We start from the raw sequence: 16,716 nt of genomic DNA, 5'->3' as shown, positions 1-16,716 counted from the left end.
TTTCTTTCACTCTTTACTTCTTTTAAAAAGTTGAATATTGTGGAACAGAGGCCTTTGGATTTTTTAGGCGCTATCGAGCTTGAGCCTCCAATAAAAATAAAGCGTCTGTCAATGCTTAGCTTAACCCGACCCATTTTCATCCCTAAAAGTTGGTGTTTGGGCTCTTTGTAACTCCATTATGGACTCCATTTTTTAAAAAAAAAATATTTATGTTTTGATCAATTTTACGAATTTAATTATTAATTGATTTGATACAATTTTAAAAATAACATATACCTTATTAGGCCCAAAACCAGACAAGCTCCGCACAAATGCTATTTGCAATATGTGTGTTTAATGCTTGTCAATGTGCATCAGTTTTCCTCCTCTGTTATCCAAAAGTAAAGACTAAACAGAGACTCTGCATTGCAAAGTTTTCCACAATAAAAGGTAGTAATGTACAAAGTAGAAATAACATTTCTATCAAGCTAGCTTACATATGCTCATAAAATAAAAGAAGCTAGCATATACATATGCTTCTCTTGTAAATAAGGTTTACATGACAGTAAAGAATGACAACAAATCATGGCTATGCTTATCCAGCTTCCAAAAGCACCAAGAAAGACTCCATGGATATGAAATCAGTGTACAGTCTGATCATATGTTGCTTTTTCCCCATTAATAGAATCAATTCATGCCAGCCAATATCACAATATCAGCATCAGCGATCAGTTGTGATTCATCTGTCATTCTAAGCTGTCATGCCGGCATGGGCTAGAAACTGTATGAAAATGTCTGCAAACCCAACTAATAATTCCTGCAACTGCAACAACATCATTTATGTTATCCTCCAAGCGTGGAGAGTGGAGACTCTTTTCGCCTTCCAGAAGCAGTGGAATCATTGGACTAATTCCTTTGAAAGTAAGTAACGGAACGCAAAGTTGTGAGAGATCCATTCAATGTTCTTCATCAGCTTCTTTTGTTGACACTGTCTAATGTTCTTCCTCCAAAAATCAGGCATAAAATGCTCAACCATCTCCACCAAACCAGCCGGGCAGAGGTCTGAATCCTTTGCAAAAGTCTCCACAATCCTCGGTAGAAGAATTTTATTTTCCTTACGTAGACTGAGACTTGATTGAATGTACTCTTCTTTTGCCGTTTCCAGCTCCTCAAAAATTCTCTTCGACGTATATACACGAACCTCAAAAGTTAAACAGACAGAAATGAGTGAAAGAAGCCAACGATAAAACATTGCGTTCTGTAATGAAAGATTGATATTCTAGATAGAGCTTGAAATTTTGTTGAAAAGATCTGTTTGCATCAGAATTAGAAGAGAAACAAGTAAATGTTAACCGCGTAGGCATACCACAGGATCTGAGTAGCTTCCTGAACAAAGAGCGAAACACAGGCGTGGTTCAGGGTGTTCAAGTGCATAGGCCCTCCTGGCATCTCCAATCTTGAATTTTATTTTTGAAGAAAATAGTACCCTCAACCACTATAAGAATGTGAGAAATCATTAGGCAAGAGAGAGATTTTTTGAAGCTAAGCACATAAACATCAATATCTAGTAAGATTAATTGTCTCAATCCGAGACCTTATGATAATATAGACAGAAATTCATAAAACATCTTACCTGTCCTGGACGAGGCAACTGGCACCCGAGAATAGAAGTCTGTATCATGTCTATGCTAATGTCGTGACCTCCTACATTGTATGCAGCCTGAAGCATGCACCAGGTTATGATTCATAAACTACAGAACATTTTCTGAGTGGAAAAACTTGGCTCACCTTAAGTAGGATAGACATTCTTTTTGTACTACTTTGGGGAATTCCATAAACTAAAAATGCCTGTAAGACAGCAAATTCAAAAATGGTTTCACAAAGTAAGGCAGCGAAAGGAAACAATGGAAAGAAAATACAAAATAGAATCTCCATGATAATTTTTTTATGTTTTGCTGCAGAATTTTACGTGCATCACTATTGCATTGTGCGCATTAATCCAAAAGGCTAGCTTCTCCTCATGCTTCAACTTTCCAGGATCAACTTGTTCCAACCGATAAACAAGCGTCCTGAAATTGAATAGTAAGTCATATTACATTCAATATTTGCAGGAAAGTAAAATAAGGGTGTTTGCAAAACATAAACAATATTTTCAGGCCTAAAAGTAAAACCAGATTCGGATAACCATGACACACAGCAGAAACGTTAGTGCCACATCCCCTAAAAACATTATCTTGAGTCCAGTTTATTACAGACAATTTCAACAAAAAGTGGTTGATTCCCCTTTGAAAGTATTTCAAACCACGAAGCATAAAAGAACTATAAAACAGACAACAGCATGATGAGAAAGAACAAAGCACTCAATCAGGTGAAAAGACATACCTAAACTTTCGCAGCTTATGTTCTACATCTCTCAACTTCTGACTGTCTCTACAAATCCGTTCTACCTTTGCCATCATGCAATAAGGTCCATTGAACTCATTGGACTCTCTAATGTGGAAAGGGTTATCAAAATTTGACTTGAAGGTTGAAAATTTCCTGGACTGTGGACTCCACATGTTGCCCTGACCTTGTGCTGGAGATCCATTCACTGAAGATGAGTATGAAATAGGAGAGGAGGAATAGTTGGGATTGATCAGAGGCGGGTCTGCAAGTTCACAGTAAATAGCAGATATGCACCTGATCATCTCCTCCGAAAGATCATTCGGTGTTTCTAGACCATGATTACATGTACAGGTCCCAATATGATCAGGATTACTGCTCTGAGCTTTCTGCATAAAGAGCATTCCCAAATTATATGGATGTCAAGCATGCCACTAATTAAGGAAACAATTTTTGAGACGACTAATAGTACAGACGTTCATTCAAGAACTGTTTCATATTTAGTTACCTTTAGCATTGACAGAGGAAGAGAATAGTGTGAATCTATGGCATTAGCCAGACATTTCACAGGAGGAGAGAATCTAGCTGAACGGTGAGATAGTGAGGAGTGGCTGCGGTGAATACTAGTATTTACCAGTCCATGATATGCCCACTTGTCACCAAGGTCATCAGATCGATTATCAACAGAATTTAGAGGTGAGACATGATGTCTTGAATGAATAACTGAATTGTCTTTCTTTGACGTGATCTCATGTCCAGGAACTTCTGCAAATTTTCCTTTGTGCATGCTTGAATTGGATTTCAGCGTCTCATCCATAGTTGACAGAGATGATACTTCTTGATCAAATTTTTTCCTATACATTGAGAGAAGACATCTTTCCAAATACACAATTTCAAGCTCAAGTAATGCAACTTCTTTCATCAGATCCATGACAGGCTGAAAGTCAGGTAAACGAAATATCAAATGACTAGTTAAGATATGCTACTCAAATATATATAACGTGTTAAATTTGATGAAATTTACTCCTTCGAAAATCGAAACTTAAGTAATGAATGATGCAGTGCTGAATGCAGCTACATATGATGCACATCTGATATGGTTTTCCATGAAAGTAACACAGTAGTTATTCTTCCGTCCAGTAAAATTGATAGGAAGTAAGAAATAAGACGGAAGTTAATAGTGGTCAATGCCAAATGCATATTGAGCAACGCTATTTTGCAGAACATAAGCAATTAAGCATGGTATGTAAAGCTACTCCAATGAATAACAATACCTTAGGGATTGATGTATCAGACATAGTTTCATAGGAAAAAGGCCTGTGACATAATGCAAGCACACCGTACTGCAAATTGGTCCCCTAATAGTTCTTGAAGATGCTTTATTTGCAGAAGCGAACAAACGAGAGATGGTAAATAGAGTTGATGAATCCCTAGGCTCTTACCAAACCATTTATAACAGATAAAAGCTTGGTTTATTATATAATAAAAGATCCTTGCTGCTTAACATTTATGCTCTATACCAGCACTCATTGTTTTAGACTGTAGGATGCTAAGAACAAAAGACACATGAAGAAGGTCATTCTAGATAGAACAACAGTCAAGGTCATTGAGGACGCAACCATTCTAGATAGAACAACAACAATCAAGGTTCCGATGCACTAAAGGTATCCCAACCCAACAAAAGTGTGTAGACAATACATGCAGACATGCAGTATACTCTGAAAAAGGTGAACTTTATACCTCTTGCTTTAGTGAATTTTGAATCTCTAGGTTAGGAGGTTGCCTCTTCCCGGCTTCAACACAGTGCTTCAACTGTCCCATTTCCTTCAGTGAAACAAGTTTACAGTCAAACAGTTGGATCTTATGGTCCATAATCTTAAATAAGCTGGAAAAAGAATGTTAAACTGTAAACATGAGAACTTTTTCCAGTCTATAACCACCATAGTTTGTAAGTGTAGTCATATGACTGGTGATTGGAGAAATACAATAGAGGGGCAGAACATGCAGTATCTACTGATATGTTATCTGAATGGCTTACAAGATTCTTTTTTCCAAAATTATTTGATAAAATCAAACACTGAATTTGATTTTGATTTGACTTTTTTTTTCGTACTCTCTTACTAACTGAATCATTGCCTATTGAAATAACATAATATTTCCTGCTGGAATCCAGCAAAAGAGGTTAATAAAGTATGGAGACAAGGAAAAAAAAAACGCTCGCTCATTCTACAGAATAATAATAACAAGATTTCTTCTCTCAAAATGTTCAAATGAAGAAAATTTGCTTGAAGTTCTTGAAACTTCTCACTTAAGAGCGTGCCTGTGTTATACAAAGCTCAAGATCTTCTTCCTAGCAAAATCGATCTCAGATTTCTTGAGATAACTTGCACAAAGTCTAGTTAGAAGACCTAAGAGACATATCGTCTAACAGCTGGTGGGCACACATGAAGCTGCCCAAACTGTACATGTACCCATCATCACCTCTTGAAATACATACACGATTGCATTCTTAAGTTGCTGGCATCCATGGTTAATGATAAAAAAAAAAACTGTAAGATAAACCAGAAATGAAAGTTATAGTGCTGGTTTGCTACCTCTCAGAAAGCTGCTTTGTTGCCACTCAGTTCCACAAACAAACTTGTACTGCTTCAAACTAGAATCAGCCAGTGGTTTGTGTAAGGAAGTACCAAAATTGGTCTCAGACCCCACAGTTCAAAGTTCTTTGGACAAGTATCAAATACAGCAAATAATAACATTAGATAATGACAAGTTCATAAACAAAGGATAAGGAATGAAAAGAACAGAACATGACAGAAACATCTAAAAACATTAATTGTAAGAGAATAAACTTTGGTTGTAGAATGAGACCACTCACTCAAATGGGGTTTTGGTTTTTGGAAGATAGAACCAAAACCAAATGGTTTGTTCTTATCTATATCTGATACAAAATCCAAAACCCACAAGAGACCACAATTCTCTTCCTTTTTTTTACTTGGGATCCACCTAACTGTCCATCAGATGATAACCAGCTGGTAAACCCCGAGTCATATGAAAGACCCCGCAACCCCCATAAACCATTTGAGGCCTGTGACGAAGCCCAGTGCAGGAAACCACAATTCTCCTTAATGATATGAATTGACATAACAAATTAACAATGGTGCAAGCATTTGGTTATTTATAAGTGAAACATAAATAGATGCATATGTACATAGATAATGCTTGAAAAGGTTGGACAGTTTTTTGACTACTCCCTTGTCCTTAGAAAGCAATACAACATACGTTTGAAGCTTTTTAGCAATGGCGGGCTTTTTGCATATTGCATGAAAAGAAGCAAATCTGTTCTTGGGGTTGTAGAATGATTGAAGGTGATGTGCTTAAAAAGGTACAACAACAAATGGACAAGAAACAAAGAGGCGATTACTGATTAAATGTCATATATGGCAAGAGTTCATGTGACTTGGACTCTCAAATCTAAATACAGTTTGCTCACATTCTCATTATATCATGAAATCATGGTGATAAGAATGTCATAATCATATTAACTACGAGGGAATGGGACCCATTTAGGGTTTGATATCATGACCAAATGGGGATTCGCAAACTAGTTGGGACAAACTATTCCAAATATTGAGATAGACGTACAACATTTCATATGAATTATGTGAGCCCACGATTTCACATGAATAACATTGCATTGATGGGAACAAATGATTTATATCTTCCATTGATAAGTGTGCATAAAACTAGATGTTTGTTATATGTGAAAAAGGAAGCTTTAACTTGTTTACACAACATGATTGCAAATTAATAATGGTTCTTGAATCTTGCTTTATATCTCCCAAGTCATCAACATTGAAGGGGAATGGAAAATGATAGTTAGTGGTGATGGTCCATTAAGAACAAAAAGGTGAAGCATTTTCAAGAGAGATTAAAGGCACCTCAAAAGGGCTGAAAGATGGGAGGGTCAAAGCATGCATGTGTGATATGAAATGACTTGTTTTTTAAGCCTTTAATATTGTCTAAACTGTGATGTATGTCTTTGTGATCAATCCAAAATATACAAACCATGTAAAGCCCCTTTTTTGGGGTCAAAAAAATAGTTGTAAAGCTTATTGCCTTTTTTTTTTTTCTGGGTTATATATTGTGATGTGTACAATACCTCACATAATACATGCATATAATAAACCAAAATTAGAATAAGAGATGCAATTTAGATAAGGGGCAATGGTTAGCCACTCGGTCTTAGCCTTGAATTTTTTGCGAAAATTAAATTTGTGACATGCCTTAATTACAATTGGTACTCAATTAATTGATAGTCAGACTATACTTAATTCACTCTTTATTATTTATACAACTTGTACGCTTACAAGTATCATGCAACTATCAAAAACGAATATGGCTTGCATTAATTAATTTGTTCAACCAAAAACAAACATGAATTCTGCAAGAGGATAGGATGGCCTCCAATTATTAGCTATAATTCCTGATTTTTTTTTAAATGACATATTTGAGCTTAGAACTTAGAAAATTATTAATTAGGATTTAAGACTTAATTTTTAGTGTTTAGAGAGTAGATTTAAGATTTATTGTTCAGAATTTAATATTTAGATTTTTTTTTTCAAAATCTACAATATTATCAATCACACATGTTGATTTTAATTCATGATTCGACATACTTTTAGTAGATAATTGAAACCAAAAATTAAAACCCCCATCCAATTCTACACCCTCCAAAGCCCGTTTGACTTAGTGCCAAAAAAAACATGTTGACCAATTTCACAGGATTCAAATCAAACAAACTTGGATATAGAGGCAATGTACATTGAATTCATATTATATAAACTCCTGGTTTCACAACCCAATGTCAGTGAAGTTTCTACAATCGAAGAGGAACCTAACTCTCTACATAGAGATTGATTAATAAAAAAAACCTGGTTCTCACCTACCAGAAAAGTAGGAACCCAAGAAGAGATGCATGAAAGACTACCTTAACCTCCTCCAATGGTAAAAACCAAAAGACATACCTATTTCAAGGTTTCACTGTTCTATTCAATATGTCAGTCCACAATAATAGACCCTGTTATCCCCAATTTCAATCCAAGGTCATGTATTTGAAGTCCAAACTTCTTATGGTAACCAAATAACAGTAGTAAATCAAACAGATAGGCAGTGGAAAAGGTCATGAAATTCAAAATTTTCACACTACAATAACTTGTGCCTTTACTAGGATCTTACAGAAGATCAAACATAACAAAATAGTACAAACAGGGTAAAAACTCTGAAAGCAGAGAAGGAATCTTCAACAGAATCGTAAAACATACATACATACAGAGATATACACACAAATATATACGCTAACGACTGTCGATGCTAAGCTAAGCCAACGACTTTCTAACTTCTAAGGGAGAGAATAAGTGAGAACCAAAGCATAGATCTCCAGTAGCAAATCCAAATATCAACAATTCAAAAATGAAATTCAAACCCAAAAAAAAAAAAAAAACATCTTATAGGAATTTAATTTAGAAGACAAGTTAGAAACCATGAAACCTTGGCTAATCAAACCAAAAAAGATGTGATTGCCTTATGGTTCAAGTGGTGTAGCTAAAGATAAACTAGCACGAAACTATATGAGAAAAGCTATGGAAATATAGGCATGTCGTAATGGACCGCTTTTAAAGGAGGAAACATAACAAACTGCCAAACCTGCTAAGGAAGATAACATCAAATTAATCAGTTACCAATTGTATTATTAAAATCAACAAAATTACCCATAGTAAAAAACCCTCCACATAAAATTACCCAAAGGAAGGGTGTACTAAATGCTGTCCACTCTCGAGCGAAGGATGTACAAATATAAGCCCCATAAAAGATTATGTACATTATAAGTGCTTCAAAACAGATTTTGGAAGCTAGAGATCATAGAATTCAAAAAATTATACTCTTAACAGTGTCCCAATATGAGAGACTCGGGAATGGGACAAAAGAGGATAGACAAGTAAAAATAACATCACTGGAGTGCTTTAATTCATTAGGTACCACTCTCCCAAGAGAAAAGGCAGGTCTATGGTTAGAACTGTACATGCAAATTAAGTCCACTGTTTCAGCAAATCAGTTCCGGTTGATAACCTGTGCTGGCAAATTTAAATCAAAAAAACCGCTAGCAACTCCCTCCTTTCTGGCACGTTTCTGAGAAGAGCATTCACTGTCATCTGAGCTGCCTGAGGCTGAAGGCCCTGAATCACAGCATGCCAAAACTTGTCAGATACAATAGCCTAAGATGTCCTCTAGATCTCAAGCAACTCTGAAGAAATTACAATGACTCCTAACTCCAAGCCCTAACAAGAGGCACATTGACATCGTTTCTTTTGAAAAACTACACCCATTTTAAGCATCATGAAATTAAGGTGGTGCACAACACTAACTAGTGCTTTCACATTCATGAACTGGTTTTATTGGCTGCTAGTACTTCAAAAACCACTATCCAAGTGGAATATTTTGAAAACAAATAAGGTACTACATAATACATAGAAATCACAACATCAATGCGGAAAAAAAAAAAAGTATCTTACGTATACAAGGGAAAAAAAACCTTCAATTGCTGAATGGGGAAGAGTCTCCAGTGTATTTTGGGTTAGCAATAACCTACTATACCAAGAATATTATTCTTGAGACAGCCCGGGGCATGCCAAAATGCAACGTAAAGTATTCTGGACATGTCAGCCACGAGTATAACCTTAAATCAAGAGAAGCAATAGCAACATTGCTCAGAAGATGAGTAATAAATACAAGGCAGTACACAAGAGAAACCATGAAAAGCATCAGGCACAAGTAATTCCAGCTAACAGAGTTTGAAATGAAAACAGGATTGGAGACCAAAATAAGATGGTGCCTGATCACTGTATTGCATAAGCCTCCAATTCAGCTGATTGGCTGTTTTCCTTTTCTTTCTTTTCTGTTTGAATTATTATGTGTTTGACAAAACATTGGAGCTCCCTTTGAAATTATACTGCTTTCGCATTAAAACTCAATCTGCAGCTCCATGTTCAAGTACTGAATCATTATGGGTTCAAAGTAGTCTTCCAAACTTTTAACCCTAGATTGGCCACCATATATATAACATGTCAACTAAGCAAACAGCCAGTTACAATGCCCTTTCCTACATCAGGCTAGCTGCAAGCCTGCAACATGGTTAATCCCACAAATCATTGTGACAATCCTATAAACTGTAATTAAAACCCATTTCAAATAAAGGATGACAAAGAATACACAACAAAGTTTAAAACTGAGAATGAATAGAGTCAATTTTTTCTCTCAAAAAGTAATGTTGGGAAAATTACTGCAAGACTTATACATCATTGCATCTCCTGAACTGGAATATAAAACCTCAGACATAATCTAACAGTGATGAGAGAGATTAGCAGGTTTCATCTGATGGAAAATGATATCAGATTGAACCAAAAGAGAACAAGTGAGAGCTAACTCCCCACATGGTTAGTAACTATATTAAAATCTTGGCTTCCATCTTTATAGGCCCTCACTCAAGCCACAGTATGATGGATCATGGATGATAAACAATTAATCAATCAGTATAAAGATGGAAAGTATATCAATAAGTCAAATAAATTTCAGAACACAAGGACTAAGAAAAAAGACTGAAATAACACAGAATGAGCAAAAAAGGTGATTTTGTATCTTCATAAGAATACAGATATGCAAGCAGTATCAACAATAATATCACAAGGTGACAAATATGATGGTCAAATATGCAAAAGAAATTTACAAATACCTTTGTCAAAAGAAATTAAAATCCATCTTACCACTAGTGACAAAATCTGATGGTGGATAATTATCAATGTTATTGGGTTTGGTACTCCAACACGAAGAAAGCTCTGATGCTCTCTCAATGCCCTTTGACTTGTAGGGTGCTATATTGTGAATTCCAAGCTGGAGTGGACCCAATAGGTCAGTCTCAATGCACTCAAACCTGCAAGTAACTTTATCAGTGCGTGAACAAGTCCCATAAATATTTGAAGCTTTTGCAATATTACACATACAAGCTTTTGCCACACACATACATTTTCTTACAGAGCATATCTACTAGTGCAGAGAGATTAATGACTTGCATCCTTATCTCCATAACTTTATCATCAGGATATTGATCAAAGGGCTCCTCTAGAAACTTGGAGAGTTTCTCAACATTTTCCTCAAGCTGCTGTTGCTGGTCCTCAAATAGATTTTGTTTTATCTCCTTTTCCTCCTTTGTCATCTCATCCGCAAAAAGCTCTTCCCCAAACATGTAATATGCAAATGGGTACGAATATGAAAGAACCCGCCTTGATCTGAAGAGCCTGTAAAGCCCATTAGTTACCCAGCTAAAATCTTTGAGTTTTGATTCCCTTTCTTCCGATATTGAAACTTTGCCTAGAATTGTCTCCCGAAGTTTATTTTCGAGCTTAAAAGAATCTGTGTGAGCTTTATAACGGTTATGATAGTGCATATAGCGATAGAGGTCCCGCTTTGCCATCGCAGTTTGCTTCTCTCGGTCTTCCTTGTAACGACCACAACTGTGACCAGCTATTCTTGACCAAGTATGGTCTCGACCAGTAGCTCCACCACACAGCCAACTGTCCAAAATTAAGTTTCAAAAGACATATTTGAGTTCAAAGACATCAGAATATGCCAATGTCCGAGTGGGCAAATTAGGTAAAACCGAGAACATTCTATTCTAGTTGCAAAAATCCTAAACAGTCAATCATGTTAAGCAGGGCATAAGCTTCTCAAGTCTTTTCAAATACAAAAGTAAAACAACTTCACATCAGAATCACACTGGAGCATAGACGCAGTGGGAAAGATAAGAAACATCATGCCAAAACTGACAAGTTTCAAGAAGCAACAGCGACTGAGCATAACCATCAAGTCATGAATATTATTTCAAGAGACGCACAAATACTAATAAAGAAACAATGAAAAGAATGAATAGTTACCAAAATGCTTGTCCGCAGATACAGCTCACAAGGTTGCAGCCACCGTTCTTTTCTACTGGTTTGTGACATTTAGGGCAAGGCTTTGTATGAACTGTCATCCAATTGACTGTTTCAGATTCATCTCGACACTTCTTCACCCAAAGCTCCCACATCAAGCATGAGCAAGGCGAGTGTGCTTCTGATAAGCAACCAAAACAAAACTGTAAACCACACGAACATTCTACCTCACAAGATTCATCATCCTCAACACGTATTGCGTTTCCACAATGAGGAGCACTTGGACACCATTTGACCATTTTATTGTCTTCAATATAAGACTCGAGGAGGAAACGTTCAAATTTCTCAGCTAGAACCGGATGCTCTTTACCGACTAGATTTCTGACAATAGCCTCATCACAGATAGCATTGCATTTGTGTGCCATGCACCTAATCCGCTTGCTCTGTCCCTCATTTATCTTCACAATAAAATGCCTTGCCCAGCCTTCAAAAATTACCAAGCACCAAAAGAATTAATTCATGGTAAAAGTTGCTTATCAACAACTTTAAAAGAGGGGAAAATAGACACAAGGTACACGAGTCACAGAAAAACACTACAACACTGTAGTACTAAGACTAAGTCTTCAGTATCAGACCAGAAATGGCTAAGGAACCGAGAAAAAAAATCTTGCTATATACAACACCTCTTCCAAGTAAAGGACTCTAAAATACAGTTAAAGCACCAAAGCAAGTCTGTTAAACTGGTGACTCCAGAGCGTAGTCAACCATATTTGGATTATCAAGCCTCACAACTTGAGAAATTGACTGTGGCATATAGAATAGCTTTAAACCCTGCTAGCCGAAGATGGATATAGAGTGCTTACAGTTGTTGCAGAAGCAATGACCACAATCCATTCTTGTCACCTTATCACCAGATACGTCATCCATGCATATATCACATGTTATTGTGGAAGAAGAAGAAGATAGAGGCAATTCAATATCGAGAGGCTCAACTATAGTAACGCCTGCTTCAGTAAATAAACATGTTTTCCCCTTATCCACAAGCACAGCAAACAACTTCTCAACATCCCAACGATAATGAATCAGTAATGTCCGTGCATGGTGCTCTCTTAGAGATAGTAAATCCATTACTCTTCGCAAATCCTCTTTCTACACGAGGAAAAACATCAAATCTTAAGAAACAATAATAAATAAAATTTAAATTCAGCCTTTAACAATTTAATTTTACCTGTGCAGCTAAGAGAGACTCTTTCGTAATTACCTGGAAAGTGCACAAACAAGAATAATGAAAACATAATCAAATTTCTAAACCTAGTAAGCTGTCCTACTTATTTTAAGTAATAAGGAACTTCAGCAAAACTTGAATAACTAAGATTTGACTTCAACATAAGTAGCATGCTAATTTTGCAACGTTAAAATTCATAGCAGCAATATCCAGAAAATAATATAAACACCATGAACAGATGCATAAAAGAATTCATTTTTCCAAAAAAAAAACAAAGAGAAAAATAACTGCAGCTTTCAAGCTCATGAAGAACAAAATTAACTTACACCCAATTTCTTTTCTCAAAACCATAAGAAAATAACCCACAGAGAAACCAACCACAAAATCCCGAAAAACCGAAAAACAAAGAAAGCACAAAACCCAATCATCAAAGACATAACACAATCCCTATAATCTTCGCCGGGAAAAAGGGTAATATTAGTATAGCGAAATCACCACAATCTTGGCTACCTTAGAGGTGGGTCCCCTAGGCAGAACCCCCAGGAAATCCGGTTCCTCATTATCGAAACCGTCGAGCAAGTCTCGATCGGAGGAATAGTACTCCTCGTCACTAGCAACGCAATCCTCCATCGCCAATCGGAGATTAAATATATATATAAGGATATATTATAGATATATGAAATTGGATTACCGTATAGAATATATATATATATAATGATAGAATCGGTAAATTGAATCGAAGGCGATGATCGGAGGGTAAAAAGAATCAAGGTATTCTAGCGTGATCAAACAGCCTCCGCTGCCTCCTCGCCGGCGATGAGGAACTAAAGGAGAAGTTTTATGGAGGAAGCATGCCCTACACGGAGAGGAGACGGACGGAGAGACGAGTTTGCAGAGAGAGAGAGAGAGAGAGAGAGTAAAGACAGTGAAACTTTTAAGGTTTTGTTTGATTGTTAGGGTTAAAAAAACCTTAAACAATGTCAAATACGGTGACGTTTCAAGTGTAATTCCAATTTGGAGCCCCTAACGATGCCGTGCGTCCTTTCAAAAAAAAACAACGATGCCGTGCGTTTCCTTGTTGCCTACCGAAACAACTAAAATCTAACGGTTCAAGAATATAAGACTTCGTAAATTATCATTTAATAAGAGATGAAGATTATATGCACCCAAAAGTTGTTAAGAACACCCCAATCTCAATACACTCTACTTCAAACACATAAGTTTATAAGAGTATGTCCAACGGATCCCTCAAAATGGAGGAAAAGTCATTTTGAGGGATCATTTTATAGAAACACTCCATCCAACCGGTTTTTCAAAATTTCCCTCAAATTAAAAAAATCCCAAATTTTTCTCCAAACTTGGAGAGATTCCAACCTCCCCAAACCATTATTTTACTGTTTTTTCTTTCCTCAATCTCCTCATCTTCTCTTTCCTCTCTCATCTTCTCTTTCCTCTTTAATAAAATAATTAAAATCAAAAGATTTTAATAATAATAATAATAATATATTTGATGTAATGTTAGAATGAGGATGTGATTGAAATGGTGTTAAAATAATGATCCCCTAAAATAGATTTTTGATTAAAATGGGGGAGAGTGTGTCCCCCAAAATGATGTTGTGGGTTGGACTTCAATCCATTGATCAAGTCCACAGTCACTATGTTGTATGATTTCGAGGAAGAAAGTGCAGTGAATTACTCACAAGTTCATGAGTCATCTGACTTGTTTGAAATGAAGACATTTAGGGTTAAATTTACAAAAATATCTTATCAGTCTGAAAATGATGTGTTGTGTCCACTTCAATCCCCACTAGAGTAAATACCTTGACCACTTTGGACGGTCAACAGAATGAAGAAATATAATTGCATTTCTTAGGCTCTAATATGTAATTGTTAAAGTAACCTAGGTCAAAAATGAACACAAATAGTGGAAGAAGTCTTCGTCTCCTTCAAAGAATTGCTCTTAGTTATCCATCTCCTTCTGTCATTGACACCAGAGTCACAGACGGAGATGAAATGAGGGTTTGGGTGAATTTTTGGGGAATGACAGAGAACAGAGGAGGCGATACAGAGGATTTCGTGCTTCTTCTTGGTAGGGACAAATGAGGTGTTATAAGATTAGGCTTTTTAACGAGAAATTAGGGTACATTTATGATCGATACTTTTTATTGCAAGAAATACTTGCAACTCAATACCGACGGGTTTATCCCAATCGCAAGTGTACGTGCCTACTGACAGTATAATATTGAATGGGGTCGAATCCACGAGAACTGTATTAATTACCAACTATAACTGCTAACAATAGTGTAAATAAATATCAGAGCTTCTAATATTAACTAGCAATAAAATTGAACTAAATATCAATGGATGAAAAACTAGCTTGGGTTTGGCTTGCCAACTACCTCCACCTATGCACACAGATTAATATGCAATCACACAATTTAAAAGTTTAACAATGTCAATTGAGAGGCCTTGGTCCAGCTGCAGTCAATTAGATTTCCCTAAACAACGATCCTAACTTTGGTCCAGTTGCAAGATCTTTTCTTATCAAAGGAGTCTTGGTTGGTCTACCCTAAGAGTTTCCTAAGACAAGCATAAGCACTAGGAAATCGACAGTTGCACAATCTAGGATAATGGTCTATTACCCAATCAATTATGTCCTATGTTCCCAAAACTTGGATCTTACGCAAGTTCTTGTTACTTCGTCAAACACCGGGTCATGGTCAGCTGATAGGTATGATAATACCTATTATTTTTGGTAGAAATATCCCCTCTTAAGCTTTCTTTTGATAAATAATGAGTGTATTTATGTGTTGATTTGTATTTTGATAGGTTGATTGCGGTTTGGATGAAAAGCGACGGAAAAAGGGCTGAATTGAAGAAAATGTCCACCGACCTTCGTGTGTTCAAATAGTCATAACTTTCTGTCACGTTATTGGAATTGAGCGCAACAAAAGGCATTGGAAACTAGACATCTCAAGCTTTCCGTAGAATCTAAAATCATGCAAATCGGAGGTCATATGGAGAAGTTATGGTCATCTGAATCATGTGCCTAGGGGTAACGCGCCTAGGCGCGCGCCTAGGCGTGGCGCGCCTAGGCGCACAAATTGTGCACGCCCAGGATCACTCCTGCACGCCCAGTCCAGAGAGTTGGACTTGAATTTTAAGTTGTGCACGCCTAGGATTGCGCCTAGGCGTGCGCCTAGGCGTGTGCCTAGGCGTGGTGCGCCTAGGCGTGAAAACAACGCGCCTAGGCGTGAAAAGCAATTTTCTGGGGTGTTTTAAGTCGCGATTTGTCCGAGCTGCGGGAGTTTTTGAGACCTAGAACAGATTTCTGGAGAGCGAAAACAGAGGGGGAAGGTGATTCTTGGAGCTAGGAGGAGAGATTCTTCAACTCCACTTGGATCTACTCAACTCATTGGGTTTATTCATGCCTTTCTCATCTATTCTCTTGTGTTTTTCTCTCATTATGTGTAACTAAACCTCTTGTGCCAAGGCTAGGATGAAGCCTTGGGTTTGATGACTTTGTTTATGACTTGATTTACATACATATGAGTTGATTTGGGTATAAATCTTGTGTTTCTATGTGTGATTGCAATTTCTTCATGCTTGTGGTGTTTGGCCAACACTTTAGGTTTTTGGATGAAATTGTTTGGAGAATTTGCTTAGACAATAATATGTCAAGTAGATTAGGCTCCTTGAAACACTTGATTATGAATGTGTCTCCCTTTAATTAGGTGACAATTTGTATGAATCCTAATCTCCATAGAACTCCATGAATTCCTATGCATGTTTAGACCAATAAGATGGCTAGAATGTATTTAGGAATATCCGACCTAGACCAATAAGATGGCTAGTAATCGATTTTAGGGAGATTTGGCTTAGGTGCGCTAAAACCGACTTAGGTACGGATTCGTTATGCCCGAATTAGCAAATGTGTGCGTGAATTTGTGTCATCGCAAGTTATTTCCCAAGGGGGATTCCAAAGCCTTGGTGTTCAACTCATTTGCATTAGTTGCATCCCTATTCTAAGAAAATACCAAAAATACTTTGCTCTTTACTTGTCTTAGTTTAATTACCAACCCAAACAATCTTGAGTTGATCTTTACTTCGTTTGCATTGTACATACATACATACAAGTATACATTTGGA

The 16,716-nt window shown here is 36.7% G+C and overlaps 2 protein-coding genes across 5 annotated transcripts; both read right to left on the bottom strand.

Annotated features, from left to right (window-relative positions):
* Positions 1-355: 355 nt before the first annotated feature.
* On the bottom strand, positions 356-5,234 carry LOC120002159. The gene is made up of 9 exons (XM_038850766.1): positions 4,956-5,234; positions 4,102-4,185; positions 2,870-3,298; positions 2,362-2,750; positions 1,949-2,048; positions 1,768-1,827; positions 1,613-1,699; positions 1,346-1,474; positions 356-1,180 (listed from the first exon to the last, which is right to left on the bottom strand). The coding sequence occupies exons 2-9, from the start codon at positions 4,180-4,182 to the stop codon at positions 878-880; spliced, it is 1,578 nt and encodes a 525-aa protein (XP_038706694.1). The 5' UTR covers positions 4,183-4,185; positions 4,956-5,234; the 3' UTR covers positions 356-877.
* A 2,843-nt stretch (positions 5,235-8,077) lies between these two features.
* LOC120002158 (probable E3 ubiquitin-protein ligase ARI2) lies at positions 8,078-13,489 on the bottom strand. 4 transcript variants are annotated; one of them, XR_005469122.1, is made up of 8 exons: positions 13,078-13,489; positions 12,571-12,603; positions 12,206-12,491; positions 11,346-11,826; positions 10,437-10,985; positions 10,179-10,345; positions 8,931-9,094; positions 8,078-8,594 (listed from the first exon to the last, which is right to left on the bottom strand). XR_005469122.1 is itself a non-coding variant. In XM_038850765.1 (7 exons), exons 1-7 carry the CDS (start codon positions 13,195-13,197, stop codon positions 8,470-8,472), a joined length of 1,761 nt encoding a protein of 586 aa, XP_038706693.1. In that variant the 5' UTR covers positions 13,198-13,489; the 3' UTR covers positions 8,078-8,469. The 4 variants fall into 4 exon arrangements, 1 of the variants encoding a protein (XP_038706693.1); XR_005469123.1 differs by having other exon boundaries at positions 8,951-9,094; XR_005469124.1 differs by lacking the exon at positions 8,931-9,094 and adding an exon at positions 9,095-9,539 and having other exon boundaries at positions 8,461-8,594.
* Positions 13,490-16,716: the final 3,227 nt, after the last annotated feature.

The sequence above is a fragment of the Tripterygium wilfordii genome, chromosome 7, assembly GCF_013401445.1.
Source record: "Tripterygium wilfordii isolate XIE 37 chromosome 7, ASM1340144v1, whole genome shotgun sequence".
Taxonomy (NCBI): domain Eukaryota; kingdom Viridiplantae; phylum Streptophyta; class Magnoliopsida; order Celastrales; family Celastraceae; genus Tripterygium; species Tripterygium wilfordii.
This window is presented reverse-complemented; position numbering and strand designations above follow the sequence as displayed.